The 16,257-nt window shown below is 47.8% G+C and overlaps 1 protein-coding gene and 1 non-coding gene across 5 annotated transcripts; one reads left to right on the top strand and one right to left on the bottom strand.

The window, feature by feature from the left end:
- The first annotated feature begins 2,554 nt into the window (after positions 1-2,554).
- DCTN2 (dynactin subunit 2) lies at positions 2,555-16,239 on the top strand. 4 transcript variants are annotated; one of them, XM_027542348.1, is made up of 16 exons: positions 2,618-2,813; positions 3,699-3,767; positions 6,930-6,938; positions 9,316-9,321; positions 11,635-11,731; positions 11,891-11,952; positions 12,346-12,444; positions 12,714-12,874; positions 13,065-13,215; positions 13,532-13,597; positions 13,806-13,844; positions 14,023-14,100; positions 14,194-14,265; positions 14,471-14,573; positions 14,686-14,777; positions 15,795-16,239. In XM_027542348.1, the coding sequence occupies exons 1-16, from the start codon at positions 2,778-2,780 to the stop codon at positions 15,879-15,881; spliced, it is 1,227 nt and encodes a 408-aa protein (XP_027398149.1). In that variant the 5' UTR covers positions 2,618-2,777; the 3' UTR covers positions 15,882-16,239. The 4 variants fall into 4 exon arrangements, with proteins under 4 accessions (XP_027398150.1, XP_027398152.1, XP_027398149.1 ...); XM_027542349.1 differs by lacking the exon at positions 6,930-6,938 and having other exon boundaries at positions 2,555-2,813; XM_027542350.1 differs by lacking the exons at positions 6,930-6,938; positions 9,316-9,321 and adding an exon at positions 4,253-4,255.
- TRNAE-UUC lies at positions 15,621-15,692 on the bottom strand. Its single transcript has one exon. It is a non-coding gene; the product is annotated as a tRNA-Glu (tRNA).
- Positions 16,240-16,257: the final 18 nt, after the last annotated feature.

The raw sequence follows: 16,257 nt of genomic DNA, 5'->3' as shown, positions 1-16,257 counted from the left end.
GATGGTAGTGGCCCAGAGGAACTTATGCAAGAGGGAGGAAGTCATAAAGCAGTGACGGAGGAGAAATGATGGTGGTGGGTAAGACCAGAGGGGCTTGAAGAAAGGACTTCTAGAGCTGACATCTGCATTTGGGCTTCAGGCAGGTTTAGGCACCTATGTGAGGATGTTTCCTGTCGCAGTACTCTGTTGAACAGTCCCAAAACTCCAGCCCCTTTCTCAGGTCTTTCTTCTGTTTCTCCCCCTTCTCTGGCAAAAAAAGAGAGAGAGAGAGAGAGCCAAGTCTAGAAATTCCATGTCCTTCCTCCCCTCCGGTCAGATTCCTGCTGCAGCCCCTGGGCAGAACCACCTAGAAGCTGGCGGGATTGATTTTTCTCCACGTCACAGGGCCTCTGCTGGCCAACAGAGTTAGACTGCAGGAGTTGAGACTCTAGGCCGGGGGAGGAGCAGGGTGATGGGAGAAGAAGGAAGGAGGGAGGGAGGTTCTGCCTAGCAATTGTCTGGTAAGTGTCTAGGTCACTTGAGGCAAGGAGGAGAGAATGATGGCCTGCCAAACAAGACCTAACCACTCAGAACACAGCTAAAGGGGTTTCCGAGTTGGACATATACCCCTAACCCACCTTGAATCTTAAGGAAATTGAAGGAAAGGGGTTCACCATAAGAAACTGGATGGCAAGGCAGTAGCACTGTGGAGAGAAAGGCTTGGGGAGGAGCCAGGAGAGTACACATTGAATGACAATGAGTTCTAAACTCAGGAAAACAGGCATCTCTCCAGTCACTTGGTCTGGCACTATTTCTAATTGTTGCAGCATCCTGCAAGCAAGGGAAATATCCCAACCTTAGGCCCCCAGGGGCTCCAGGATGACATCCTTAGTGAAGGGGTTTCAAAATACTAGTCAATGCAGGGTCACTGGTCAGACAAAAGTTTACTGTGCATGGATCCCTCCCGGCAAAAAAAACACTACACAGTGTGAATGTGGTAGGTTTTTCATAAAGCTGGATTTGTTGTTTCAAAGGAATATCTTTTATTCTGAGAGTACTGTATGTCCTTCTGTACTTTTCTACTAAGTAATGATGGTAATAGTAGAGAACAGATTTGGCAAATACTTACTTGGCAAAATAAAAAAGTAGCAATACTATGCCTATCCTCAAAAAGGTTTGATATTGTTTTAATTGTTTAAACTGTGAAATTCAAAAGTCTGAAAACCATTCAGTTCAGTTCAGTCGCTCAGTCGTGTCCGACTCTTTGCAACCCCATGAATCGCAGCACACCAAGCCTCCCTGTCCATCACCAACTCCTGGAGTTCACTCAGACTCACGTCCATCGAGTCAGTGATGCCATCCAGCCATCTCATCCTCTGTCATCCCCTTCTCCTCCTGCCCCCAATCCCTCCCAGCATCAGAGTCTTTTCCAATGAGTCAACTCTTCGCATGAGGTGGCCAAAGTACTGGAGTTTCAGCTTTAGCATCATTCCTTCCAAAGAAATCCCAGGGCTGATCTTCAGAATTAGTGAAGGGATTAAGAGCACAGAGGGTGCTACCAAGTGTTTATTTATTAACTTGTGGTAGAATTGCCAGATTCAAAAACAGGATGCCTGGTTAAATTTGAATTTCAGATAAAATAGTAAAATGTGTCTATTTTATGTATATGTCCTACATATCTTATGGGACATGTGTATGGACATGTATATGTCCTACATATCCTATGGGACATACTTATACTGTAAAGACTATTAGTTGTTTATGTGAAATTCAAATTTAACTAAGTGCTCTGTATTTTATCTGACAGCCCTAACCTGAGGTTAGTTAACTTTCTCATTCCCAACATGATCAAATCGCTATTAAATTTACTTATTGTTGTTTCAAAGCCCTGGCTGTGCCTTAGCATACCTAGTAGTGTTGTTTTTACCCAGTCATTTAATTTCTGGGAGCTTGACATGGATAGCGGTTAGATAGCATTACCGACTCAATAGACATGAATGTGAACAAACTGGGAGATAGTGGAGGACAGAGGAGCCTGGCGAGCTACAGTCCATGGGGTTGCCAAGAGCTAGACAGGAGTTGGGAGAAGGCAATGGCAAACCCACTCCAATACTCTTGCCTGGACAATCCCATGGACGGAGGAGCCTGGTAGGCTGCAGTCCATGGGGTCGCTAAGAGTCGGACACGACTGAGCGACTTCACTTTCACTTTTCACTTTCATGCATTGGAGAAGGAAATGGCAACCCACTCCAGTGTTCTTGTCTGGAGAATCCCAGGGACAGGGGAGCCTGGTGGGCTGCCGTCTGTGGGGTCTCACAGAGTCGGATACGACTGAAGCGACTTAGCAGCAGACAGGAGTTTGCGACTGAACAACAAATTTATCCACCGAAAAACAGGAATTGTAAAAGCTCTTTCACAGACTCGCTATAAAGACGAAAGAAAATAAGTTACATGACACAGCACCCAAAGCTCGTTAACGTCGGTCCCCGCCCAAGCCGGGTGGGCCAAAACTGCATATCCCACAATCCTAGGCGGCGGTTTCCTGCCATTACCTCATTCCCGGCCTCGTTCTCGCCAATCCCTGGTTCTCCAGGGGTGTGGTAGCGGGCTGTTCTCGCGACTTTTGCTTCACCCTTCCCCTGTACTACTCCTGTCGCGAGACTTTCTGCTCCTCCGCCTCCTCCGCCGCTCCCTTTGCGGCCGCGTTAACCCGGACCAGGACCCATCCTCTCCCCTACCCGAGCACCGGCCCCGGCTCTGCCGAGGCCCCGGTCCCCCAACCCTGCCTCGCCGCCGCCATGGCGGACCCTAAGTACGCCGACCTTCCCGGCATTGTGAGTACACGGCCGGCCCTGGCTCCCCAAGACCGCGCCCCCAACCTCCTAAAGACCCCCAACAGACACCAACCCGTGACCTTTCCCGCCTGCACCCCTCCTCAGCCCCGAGGGCTCCTGCCGCTAGCTCCCTGACCGGCCCCAGCACCCTTCGGACTCCGACCCGACTGGGCTGGGCTATGCGAAGGCCTACAAGGCCCCTTTCCGGCAATTGCCGGTTTCTTCGCCCAGAAATGGTCTCTAGGCACTTAGCACCGTTCTCTAGTGCTTATTACCATCCGTGTCTACACCTCCCGTTTCTCCCCAGATATTCCCATAAGCCCCTCACCCCCACCTCAGACACACAAACCAGGCCATTTGGTGATGGCCTTCACTCAGCAAAGAGTGAGGAGGTTACCGTGACAGAACCCCAGATAGAGAACTCTTGTCCTCTGGGGAACCTCCTTCGCAAGCCCCGCACATGCCGGCATGTACCTGCCTTTGTGCTGCCTTACTTGCATTCACGGGGTGGGGGGTTGGAATAGGACTTTGTGTACTAAGGTCCTGAGTCACTCTCAGCCCTTGTGCCAGGGTAGTGTGTGCAGGGCCTAATGATGGCTCCTCTCCCACTTCTGATTGCCCAGGACTCGTCATTCTTCAGATTCAGGGCAACATCTTTGTCATCACTTAGCACTCACCATTTACCATCAGTCATCTCCACTGTTACCCCACCCCTGTTAAGACATGGGAAATGACATGCAGTCCACCCGGCAGGTTAAAGAAGGGGCAGAATCCTGGCATCACAGCCTGACTTCTCTGTTATACTTGTTCAAATGGAGTGGGGTCAGGGGTGTTGCTGGGTAGTGCTGGGTAGTGAGGTTGGATGGTCACTGCTTCTACCTGCAGGCCAGGAACGAGCCAGATGTTTATGAAACCAGCGACCTGCCTGAGGATGATCAAGCAGAGTTTGATGCGGTAAGATTATGTGGTGCCTCAGGACTCCTGTGGATTCTGATCTCTCTCTCCCAGGCAGGCCCTTTCCCTTTTCTGGCGAGCCACAGCAATAAGCGGGTATGCCAACCCAGCCTGAGTGATACGTAGGTTGCAGGACTTGCAAATGAGCAATGCCAGGAAGGAGAGTTAGGTCAGTGGAATTAAAACTAAGAGGCCTGATTCTTAGGCCTTTTAAATAAAATTGAAATATCTCAAAACAGGCTGGGTGCTAGTGACTTAGCCCTGGTAGTGCTAGTCCATGGTAATGAATCATGAAGCCTGCGTACTTAAAAAGTGCATGAGTTTAAGACCTAGACCTTCTATTTCATAATATATATCTCTCACTCAATGTTCATTAACATCCTAACAAGCTAGACTTTGAAGTATAGAGGAATACTCTTTTACGTGAGTATCCAGAATCCACTAGGCAAGGAAAATGAATTGGAGACTTCAGAAAGATAAGAGAGCTGGTCAGAGCAGAACGAATTTGAGGAAGAACATAAATGTTTCATATTAGCAGAGGAGAGGACTTGATAGCACTTTCAGATTCAGGAAGAACTCAAGAGGAAGGAATTAGCTATGGACACATTTTAACCATAAGGGAAACCACTTAGCATTGTTTATTGAATGTGTTCATTTTGTGTTGATTTTTGTGCAGTACAGAGGAAAAAATGTCCCTGCCCTCAAAAATCCCCCAGACTACTGGGGGAGTTAGGATACATATAGGAAACATGAAAGAAAAAACTGAGTGAGTGAAGTGAACATAGTGGAAACTCTGAGTGTAAGTGCCAAGGGGAGCAAAGATCTGTTCACATGTCTTATAGGATGTATTTTAGATTCTATAATTTGCAAAGAGAGCTGGGCTAGGGTCACATTGATGGTGTGAGATCTCAAAAAAGTGGTGACCAAGAGTCAGTGGGAACAGGCTCTGTATGTGTGTCTGTGAGTCCTGTGGCTACGTCTGTGGGGCTGGTTAGTTCTGGAGAATGCTGGTTGCTGGCTTACAATGTATGGCTTGGCGTACTCACTTATTCCTTATTTGATTCCCCCATGTGGAAGTGGTTCCTTCTTTGTGGGGAACACCTTCCTTGTCCCCTCTCTGAGTGGTGTGTTCTTGTTGCTTCTGTACTTGCTGGCATGTCAGTCTGTCCCCCAAACTTGAGTATCTGGAGATAATGCAGATGGTGTCATTGCTCAGGACCTAGGTGTGCACCTTCACTCTAAGAGGTATCTTATTAGGAAGCTATCTCTGACTCAGAGGGCAGGAGTATATATACTGAGGACTCCATTCTGCTACCATAGTTCAGAGACTGTTCAGCTCTGGCCTAGGGCCTATAAAATATCAAACCTTCATGGTGAAATAATGAATGGAAGTTTGTCCCTTTGTCACTGACCATGATCAAACAGCTAATATCATAGCAGTCCCCTTTCCAAACCAAAAAATAAATTGTAATTTTCCTTTTGAAATCATGGGCTATCTCTTAATAAAAGGAGCATGACCTTCATCCCAGGCATGGAAGAACCTGACTCTTCTGCCCTGATTGGCTATTTCTCCCTGCTGAACCTGAGCAGCCTATTTTAGTAGCATCCAGTGGGGTGGCTGATGGGCTGATGTCCATTTCCTGCAGCATGTAGCCAGAATACCAGTATAGAAGTAGATAAGAACTGGATGGTAAACACGAGGAGCTAAGTTGCCTCCATCACCTAAGGCTCAGCAGAATGACACTATCACTAGGGACGAGTGAGTAGGGTCAGGAGACTCTCAGGTACTTCAGGAGCCCTGGCGGGAGTGGGGGAGACCTGAGATGTTTCCTGATGTCAGCTAATGTTTCTGGCCCCTGCATGTCCCTGTGGGCCTTACGAGGGCAGCTTTCGGGAAGTCAGCTGACTAATGGTTCTGCCACTGCTCTTAATACTGACGTAAGTGTGCAACTTGAGGAGCAGTTGGTTGTACTTAGACAATCCAGCATCCTCATTTCCTTGAGGCCTGGATTCTCACTAACAGCTGGTCCCCTTCTCACTTACCTTCCCAAGACCCAGTATGGGTCACACTGCACACCACCACTATTGTGGCTGAACCATGAGGTTTCAGTCACCTTCTTAACTCCAGCAAGAGCGTGCTCTGCCTTAGTCTCCAGATTATTTGGAACTTTAATTTTATTAGTTTTTAAAATAGGTAATATATGTACATAGAACAAAAAGTATCTCTTCCCACTGATGCCTGCCAATGGTCAGTTCCTCCCTGGAGACAACCAATTTGATCAACTTCTTAATGGAACCTTTCAGGGCAGTCTCCAGATTTTTATTTAAAGAAGTAGTCAAAGGTTATCGACGACCTTCCCTGTCTTTTCACCTTCTTCCTTTGATCGCTCCACTATGGAAGAAATCAGGCTGCTGAAGGAAATAATACCCTGTAATACACCCAAAAGATTGTAATTGCTAGTTTAACTTAAACGGAAAAGTTTGCAATTCCCATAGTGGGAAGGATGGAAGAGGAAATAGTAAAAGGTTTTATTTTAGGTAAAAATGGTCCTGATTTTCCTGCTATCCCTTTAAAACAATTTTAACAGGAGCTAAAATATTCTGAAGTGAATGGGCCAGAAAACCACACAGGCTAGCCCTTTCTTCCTCAGTGTAGGAGGATCCACTCTGCATACCAGATACTCCTGGGTTGATTTGGGCCATGAGCTTTTTGGAAACTTTTCTTAAAATGTCTTGTCAGGAAAGCTAATTCCCAGCTGGAATTCCCTCCCCACTGAGCCCACAGGCTACACTTGGGTCTGTATAGGCATTCTGCTCCCCGCTTTTGAAGTGCTGGAGCAAGGGGGAGTAAGTTTAGAAAACTTGCTAGAAACAGGATTAGTTCCTCCCTCTGTGCCACACCTATCCTGGTACCCTGTGGAAGGGGAAATGACCTAGCCTTAGCTTGGTGGGGCCCTGGCAGGGGCTTCAGTTCTCCAAAGGGTAAATGATGCCAGAGCCTCCACCAGCCTGAGATGGGAAATAGTAAGTTCTCTCCCTTACAGTTTGGGATATCACAGAGTGTGCTTGATTGTGTTCATTGACTGTTGGCGCATTGAACTTACCGGAGTTTTTCCTAATGCTTCCCCATCCTCCCTCCTCACCACCTTGCCTGGACACTAGTTTGCACAAGTAAGACCATTCAGTGCTTCTTCTCTGCATGTTTTTTTTCATTTGCCATCTCGCATGCAATGCTCTGTCACTGTGCTATTGTCGCAGCTAATTGTTTTAAATTCTCATGCATCTCTAGCCGGGTCACTAAGGGGCCTGCTGGCCTCATGGTTAAAGATTCTTAATCAAGGTTTAGAAACACAATTGTGATTCATGAATCATTGTGTCTTCCCCTTGTGAGGTCTGCAGAATAAAACTGTCCAGTGGAGGATGGGATAGAAACATGGAGACTAGGAACACTTCTGGACATGAGGAATTTAAGAGCAGGAGTTGGAAGGGGGTTGCCTTTCTCCTCCATAAACTGAAATGGAGTTAAGAGAAAAGGAATGACGTTTAGCCATTCTGGACAAGGGTTAAGAACAAGGGGGACAGCAGAAGTCCTCACTTCTTAGCAGTGTGTGGATTATACCTGATTAAGATGAAAACTTCATCTTAATATTCCCTTATGCTAAGCCTTTAGAGGAAGGTAAATGGCCTAGGAAAGGGATGTTATATGCATTTTAAGGGACTAACTTGGATTCTTTGTGCTTCCACAAGTCTTCCTGTTTCTGTACCCTTCCTTTAGAAATTGTTGAATGGTCAGCATTGTGTGGGTCCATCCTGGACAGTTTTATTCTACAGCTCTATCCATCTTCCTTGTCCTCATGGTTCTGAAGTCCCCCTGGCTGCGGTGTTGGCAAAGAGCCTGAACAGGCTAAAGGAGTGGCAGTGACCTCTTCCTGTTTCTGATCTAGAACCTCAGGTCTTGCCCTCTGAGGCACAGCCACTTAGCCAAACAGCCCTGGGGAGTCTGGGAGGTTATTAATGAGAGGGACTGGGGAGTCATGTACCTGGGATCAAGGCACTTAGAATTCTAATCAAGTTGGCTGGGTGTAGTAAGCTCCCATAGTGATTGTTACTATTCCAGGTTACAGACATTATCCCAAAAATCTCATTTCCTAACCCACCTGTAGGTCAGACTTGGAGGTGGTATATATAATTTACAAATTAATATACCACTTTTCCTTTTTAAATTTTTTCTGTCTTCCCCTATTCTGCTTATTCCTCATGACTTGGACTTGAACTTATGGCCCATTGTCCTCTCTTTTCCCTTGAGTTTTTAATCAAGCTGGTTTTATCTTGGTGAGGCAAGAGAAAGGTAAAGTATATTCTGCAGAGACATCCCAGCCTTAGACCACAGGACCTGGATCCACCTCTGCCTTGAACTGAGAGAGGAGTCTTGGCTGGGCTAGAGGTTGAAGTTCTGATGCATCTAGCTGAAATCTCTGGGGCAGAATGTAGTTGTTTTTATCCCATCATGTCTTTTCATACACATATATCCGTCCTCTCCTGGCAATTCTTCAACCAGTCTTGCTTGAAAGTGGAGCCTTATCTGTGTGGCTTGAGCTAAAATAAGACCTCTTTTTGAAAGACTCTTACTTTTCCCATTGTATACCCTCCAATCCCTGTGAACAGAGGGTTGAAGAAATATGTTCGGCACATGTCTGGTAGCTGTGAATCTGGGTGTCTTTTGGACTCTGTGCTAGCACGTCATGGCAGAGTTGCTCTGGATCCCTCAGAGTGTAGGGTGAGTTTCCAAGCACTCAAGATGGATACAAACACACCAGACTACACAAGGGACCAGGATTTGCCTTGCCTCTCCTCTGGCAACTGAATGAGGATGGGGCTGCAGTTAGGTACTTCGAATTTCATTGAACTTACCATCTGTAATCTAGAAAGTTCACTCTGTTCTGCTTAACACAAAGTCACATGAAACCACCTACGTAAGCACCCGCATTATGATTGATTCTGCCATTCAAATGCCTAATTCTTCAAAACTAGAGAAACCGAGAGACAGGAAGACTTGAGCCATGAACTACTCCCCTTGAGAATCATGGACCCTCAATCAGCTACAAGCCCTCAGACTCTTATCTCCACAGCCTCTGCTTCACATTCTGCCATTTCTACAGCTTCTCCTTGCCTCCCCCAGCCTTCTCTGCCCCCACTTTCTTCCATGCCACTGGCTCGCAACACCTAACCCTTAGTTCCCAGGTGATCCTGAATTGCTGCTGTTCACGGCAAAGCTTCACGACATCCTGACCACCAGAGAGGAAAGGGTCCCAAGCTCTTCTTTCTCTTGGGGTATGCAGTGACCCCAGCTGAAATTTCTTGGCTAGGCCCCAGATTTTGCTAGGCTCCCCTGGGCCCTGTGATGCAGTATATTTGAAGACTATCATGTAGTGCATGTGACAATTTGCTAATAACAATTTTGTCTTTTTTTTTTCCCTCCCTCACCCCCATTTCCCCATCCCTTTCCTTTTAACTCTTTTGATTTTCTCACCTCTGGGGAAACCACAAGGAGCTGGTAAGAAGCCTGACCTTTCATCTGCTTTTTAACGGGGTGTGCTATGATGGGCAGTTGTTCTCTGTCCTTTTGTCTCTACTAAATCTTCTGTTCCTCTATTCAGCCCCAACCCCAGCTGACCTTTTCCCATCTCATGAATCACTGTAATGACACTACCTCCAGCCCATGCCACCAGACCTCCAAGACACTGGCAGAGTCGGTGCCTCTGAAGGGCTCAAGTGTGCTGTCCACCTGAGCCTTTGGAGCCGCACCCTCGGAGAGGCTTCAGGAGGGTGCCAGTGCTGGGCAGCCCTTCTGCCCCAGGACGTGCTCCTGCAGCAGGACTAGTAAGATGGAAACACTGACCATCCCTGCTATGTCCAGAAGCTCCGACACTCACACTCTAGTGGTGACCCTTTTTTACTCCACACATTCCCTCTTTAGAAAACTAAATAAGAAAGTATGTTCTCGTCTGCGTAGTGCCTGGCCCATAGTAAGGGCTTAACAAAATGGTAGCTGTGATTGCTTTCCTTAGTCTGTAGACTATGCCTTTTAAAGAGGTTTGTTTTTTTTTTCCCCCTACCTCATTGTCAGAGAAAGGAGTGGCATATTCTTATTCTTAAGGGTGAACTTGAGAGAGGGTAATGTTCTTTCCTAAACATGAGTCTGTCTCAGACACACACTTTTTAGAGGCCTGAGACCACAGTTATTTGACCAGTGGGTGCTCTGGCCATAACACTTCAGAGAAGATTGAGAGAATTTGTGACTCAGTTGTTTTTTCCCCTAGGCACTTTCATATGGGACATTGAAACCTTTTATTTTCCCTTAATCTTTTTTAGCTCTTGCCCCTCTGCCCAGCACTTCCCTGAAGAGGTAAAAAGCACAGTTGATATTTTCTCCTTACCTGCCTCCTCCCTCATTTATAAAACTGCCACTCACACTGATTCCTTCGGTAATAGCAGAGCAGAGATGAAGGGTGGAGCTTGTGTCTGCTCCTCTTTCTCCATGTCTCTCCATCATAACCTGTCCCCCCCACACACACACATCAACCCCTAGTACCCACTGACAGTCAGAGAATCTCAGTCCTGGATACATATTAGAATGACCTGGGTAGCTTTTAAACTGGCCTACTACCCTGGCCCTACCTCAGAACAATTCAATCAGAATCTACAGATGTGAGCCCATCCCTCTTTTCTCCCCCCCTTTTCTAAGTGATTCTATTGTGCAGGCAGGGTTGAGAACTATTGTTCTGGTTAAAAGAAAGAAGACTTTCTTTGCCTTCCTCCAGTAGAAGGTGATGTCCACTCCAAGAAAAAGGCTTTCCAGGTCTCCTTCCTCTTCTCCAGAAGCATGATGAGACCTGTTGGACTGCTGACAATTGAGGGAGAGACATGCAGTCTGGAGGACTTGGTTTTGGTGTAGTTATTAGACTCTGAACTGCTAACAGATACCTAGTAAGGAGGGAACCTTTCTGCTTCAGTTTCTAGGGTGAAGTTTCTTTCACTTTGTTTACCACGTCCCCTCCTCATGGAAGAGCTTCAGTGCTTGAGAAACAGCTGAGGGTCAGGGAGAAGAGGCAAGTGCTGCAGCTTCTCTTTGAGAAGAAGCAGGGCTATCTCTGTTTCAGAATGTACCTGTGGCCTTTGCCGATGGGTACTCTTGGCAAACAGATACAGCTTATGCTGTTGCTTCTAAGATGTCCCTTAAAAAATAACACAGTATCTGCCTCTTCTGTCTATCCCTTGAATTCCCTGACTTCATGGCAGTCTGGAAATGGCATCTGGCCAGGTCCTCTGCCAACCTTTTTTGGTATCTAAAAGCTGTTATCTTCCCTTTAGCAGCACATGCAAGTTCCGATACTCAAGAGCTAGTAGCCTGATTGCTCCTCTTTCCCTCCAGAAGGATGGGAGGTTAGCTTGAAAATGGACTTCCTCAGCAGCAAGGAAATTTACTTTTGGGAGGGGGAGGTTAAAAGAGGTCAGGTTGGTTTCTTGCCCTGAGTGCATGTATTGCCAGATAACTGGGAGGGCCCAGTTGGATTGGGGAAGGGGAGGGGATGAGGAGGCTTATGTACAGAATGGGTGGGGAGGTTATGCTGCCTCTGTTCCCAGTTGAATCAGGGTGTTAATATTTATACAACTGAGACTCCAAATTTACCAGGAAGCTTTCATTTCCTAGGGTGAACCTGGGTTGATAGCTTGGATTGGAGCTGTCCTTCTTTCCCCTTGGGAAAGTAGAGCCCAGTCTTCTAATGGTTTGGGGATTTGGGGAGGCTCTGGGAAGTTCTAGGGTGGGAATGAATCTGCCCCTGGCCTGAACTACCTGTTTCTGCAGGAGGAACTGACGAGCACCAGTGTGGAGCACATCATTGTCAATCCCAATGCTGCCTATGACAAGTTCAAAGACAAGAGAGTGGGCACAAAGGGACTTGGTGAGACTGGTTGGAAATTGGATGGGGAAGCCTGACCTCAGGCCTCACTGACATTTGCTTTGGGGAAAGAGCTGTCTTATGGAAGCCCTCACAGTCACTGAGATCATGACTACTGTGGGTCTTGATCAGGCCCTCAATTCCATCTTCTTTTCTTGGCAGATTTCTCAGATCGAATTGGAAAAACCAAAAGAACGGGATATGAATCTGGAGAATATGAGATGGTTTGTTGTTTGTGTGTTGATGGGAATAGTGCAGCGATCCTATCCAGTGGGCATTTAAGACGGAGCAGGGTATAGGTGGGATTCCGGGTTCCTTTCTGGTTGGGGGGTCCTCAGAAGCCCAGCTGGATGCAGGGGAGGATGCTTTGTCCCCCTGCTGTTGGCTATGGAGCGTCTCCAGGCCTCCAGCTCTCTGCAGGTCTTCGAGTGAGGATGATGGTGGATTCTTAGTTGGGTATGATACTTTTACAAACTCAGACTGGGTTTGGGTATGATACCCTTACAAATTCGGACTGGGTTTGGATACATTCTTGTTTTTTTGTTTTTTTTTTTGATACATTCTTGAGGTTCCCTGTTCTAGGAGGTGTGATGTCACCGTCTGTGCTTGCTCTCTAGCTTGGAGAGGGTCTGGGAGTGAAGGAGACACCCCAGCAAAAGTACCAGAGACTACTGCATGAAGTCCAAGAGCTGACAACTGAAGTTGAAAAAATCAAGGTAACTGTAGACTCTCCTCTCGCCTTTCTGCTATGACTTACATAGAAGAGGAAGGCCTCCCAGCGGGAGGAGAAAAATTCCCTAAGCTCCTCCCTAAGGGGGCTGAGGTTTTCAGAGTTTGGGAATGCACATGAATTTATAGTTAGTGCTGTAAGTGGGTAAGGAGCAGCCCAGTGACTTTCAGCCACAGCTATCTTTAAGGGTCTTGATTTATTTTTTTTCTTGACTCACTCTTAGCACCCCTCACTGTCTATTTGTTTTCATACCAGACGACAGTGAAGGAATCAGCCACTGAGGAGAAGCTGACCCCCGTGGTGCTGGCTAAACAGCTGGCCGCCCTGAAGCAGCAGCTGGTTGCTTCCCATCTGGAGAAGCTGCTGGGACCAGATGCGGCAATCAACCTTACTGACCCCGATGGAGCTCTGGCTAAGTGGGTGCCAGACTTTGCTGGGAAATCATTGCTAATTGGGGTGTAGAGGGACTCCAGCCAGGTATTGACAGGGCTGCGAAGGGAAGAGGTGGCCTAGCTGTTCCTTAGTGCTGACCCGGAGGCAGAAACAAGTGACTGAGCTGACCCACATCCTTCAAGTCGTGATAATATTGCTGGTTTTTTGATCCAGGCGCCTACTGCTGCAGCTGGAAGCAACAAAGAACAGCAAAGGGACTGGTTCAGGGGGCAAGACCACCAGTGGAACCCCCCCAGATAGCAGCTTGGTCACTTATGAACTGCATTCTCGGCCTGAGCAGGACAAGTTCTCTCAAGCTGCCAAAGTATGTTTTTGTGTGTGTGTATGTGTTTGTGTGTGTGTGAGTGATGTTGGAAGCCAGGGAAGACGTGGCTCTGGAGACTTTCCTGTTGCCCTCCAAGGAATCACATCTGGGGAGAGGGTGCTGGGAATGCTTGATTCCTCTTGATGTCTCATTTAAGACTGTGACTACGGCTGTGTTCCAGAGAAAGAAATCCCTTGGCAGAGTGGTGGGGAGAGGGGAGGGGAGGGCAAGCAGACCAGCAAAGAGCAGGATTTACTTCCCACTGCAGCAGAAGGGAGGTAGGTGGATGGCAAATCTCCCCTCTTTCCTCCCCTAGGTGGCAGAACTCGAGAAGCGCCTGACAGAGCTGGAAGCCACTGTACGCTGTGATCAGGATGCTCAGGTCAGGTGCTCTCTTATACTTGTTCCGACCCTCACATCCTGAGCCCTAAGGTCCACAGCATTCCACAGAGTCCAGGGAGGAGTCAGGAACAGGTTCCAGTTACAGGAGCAGCCAGCAGTTGCCTGCTGGAACCAGAAAGGATGGGAGAAGGTGGTAATCACCTGGAGAGATGAGAACCACTGACTTCTTTGCTTCTTTTCCCCATCAGAATCCCCTTTCAGCAGGTCTGCAGGGAGCCTGCCTCATGGTGAGTGTAAAAGGAACTGGAGTCTTTGGATGACAGAGGGGATATCCGGATTGGGTTTGCTTAGGAAATTGTTTTTGGATCTGTAGCTGTTTATTCATTACCTTCAGTGGAATATGAGGTGGCCTCTTCTAGTCTGATTCTGTCTGCTTCATGACACTTGTCCTGACCCCGCCCCCAGGATACTGTAGAGCTGTTGCAGGCGAAGGTGGGCGCCCTGGACCTTGCAGTTTTGGACCAAGTGGAGGCTCGGTTACAGGTATTAAGTGGAGGCAAATTGAATTACAGGCAGCTAGTGACTTTGGAAGACCTTTGATGCCTTTACTATCAACCTTAAAATCTGTGCTTTCAGAGTGTGCTGGGAAAAGTGAATGAGATTGCCAAGCATAAAGCTTCTGTAGAGGATGCAGATACACAGAGCAAGGTCAGGAAGAGATCTTTCCTCCCATCTTCATACCCTTTCCTGCTGGGAAGAGCAAAGCATGAGAGCACTGAATCCTCAGGCCACTGTCCTCATAAGCTCTTACCAGCTGAAATAAGGCAGTGCTTCCCTGTTGCCCCAGCTTGCACTTGTCTCACCCTAATGGTGTGTATTTGGCTGAAGGTTGGCCACTGTGGTGTCCCTCCAGGTGCACCAGCTGTATGAAACCATACAGCGCTGGAGCCCCATCGCCGCCTCCCTTCCTGAGCTGGTACAGAGACTTGTCACCATCAAGCAGCTGCATGAACAAGGTGGGAGGCCAGCCACAAGGGTGTCAAGAGAAATTGGCAAGTGAGCAACTCTTGTTCCCTTCCCTCTGGTCTTGGATTCTAACGCCATGCCTACCGTTCTGACCTTTCACAGCCATGCAGTTTGGTCAGCTTCTGACACACTTGGATACCACGCAGCAAATGATTGCTTGTTCCCTCAAGGACAATGCCACCCTCTTGACTCAGGTGAGTGCCTCCCTTCCCCAGCACACACAGGCAAGGTTCTCCAGCTTCAGTTCCAGAGGGTTCTGCCTTGGCACAGTGGTGTGGCAGGGGTTTGGTTTGAGTCTCCATACTGTTTCTTGGTTGCCATGGGACATCTGACAACTTACTTAACCTATGAACCTCCACCTCACCATCTGGCAAATTATACCTACTTCAGAGTTATTTGGATTAGATGAAGTAATAAGAGTGAATTGGTAAGAGCTCAGTAAACCTCCATTCTTCCTATAAAACCTACCTTTTCCCTCTGTAGTCTCAGCTGGGTTTTATCCTCCCTGGGTCTTCAACCAGATGTTCCTGAGCACAGCACACTAGACAGAACATGGGCATTGAAATCTGGAGCCAGGCTCCCACCTGGTTTTGCCCCTTCCTTCCTGATGCTGAGCTGTGAGCGTCAACCTCTCCATTCTCTAAGCAGTGTCCAGCACAGAGCAAGTCCTCAGGTTCTGGCGGAGGCACTGTTCTCAGTGCTGGGGGAAGCACTACAGTTGGGAGTCTGGCATCAGAGAACTGTCAAGATAAATTAAAGTGCTTGGCATGGTGTGTTCTTCCTCCAGAGCAGTTTTCTAAAACTTTGGACGAGTGAAACCCTTACTTCAACAAAATCCTGTGTGTCCCTCAGTACATAAAACAGATGAAAGAACTGTTCTGGTTAGTCAGGATGGGAATTCTTAAGAGGCCTGCCTGCTTAGCAGATCCCGTGCTAGGTCCATGGTGCTCCAAGTCACCTTCCCATTCTGGGACCCACAAGCTGTTTCCGTTTCTTTTTTCTAATTTGGCTTTGTTGTGCAGCTTGTGGGATCTTAGTTCCCCAACCAGGGACTGAACCTGGGCCCCAGCAGTGAAAGTGCAGAGTTCTAACCACTGGACCACCAGGGAGTTCTCCTGCATGTCTCTGTCTTCTCTAAGAGCATTTCTTCAGTTCCTCACCCAGGTAAGCACCTGAACCTGACAGAGTAAAATAGCTCTCTCGCTTTCTAGGTGCAGACGACGATGTGTGAAAACCTGTCCACAATTGAGGGGAACTTTGCCAACATTGATGAAAGGATGAAGAAACTGGGAAAGTGAGCACCTTTGGGTGATGGAGGACAGGGGTAATCCCTACCCCTTTGAACTCCATTAATACCTTACACAGAGTTTCCCCTTAATTGTAACTCTTGCATCCCATTTGACACTGGGGGCAAGGGCTTCTTGCATGTGGGGCTTACACCCCCTCCTCTGAAGAGTAGTGGAAGCTGGGGATATTAAATGATGGTCTCCCCTTAGGCCACAGGGATGAGGACGTGGCCCAGCCACATGCCAGCTCCTGCCCAATACTGCTTTGCCTGGTGTGGGGGAGGATTGGGTCCTGTCCTCCAGCACAGCTTCTGTGGCTGACTGTAATACTGTACAACTGTTTCTGACCATTAAATGCTGTTGTACTCTGTCTGGCCCCTGCTGTTTC

Source organism: Bos indicus x Bos taurus, chromosome 5, assembly GCF_003369695.1.
Source record: "Bos indicus x Bos taurus breed Angus x Brahman F1 hybrid chromosome 5, Bos_hybrid_MaternalHap_v2.0, whole genome shotgun sequence".
Lineage (NCBI taxonomy): Eukaryota > Metazoa > Chordata > Mammalia > Artiodactyla > Bovidae > Bos > Bos indicus x Bos taurus.
Note: the sequence above shows the minus strand (reverse complement) of the source record. Positions and strands in the feature narration are given on the sequence as shown.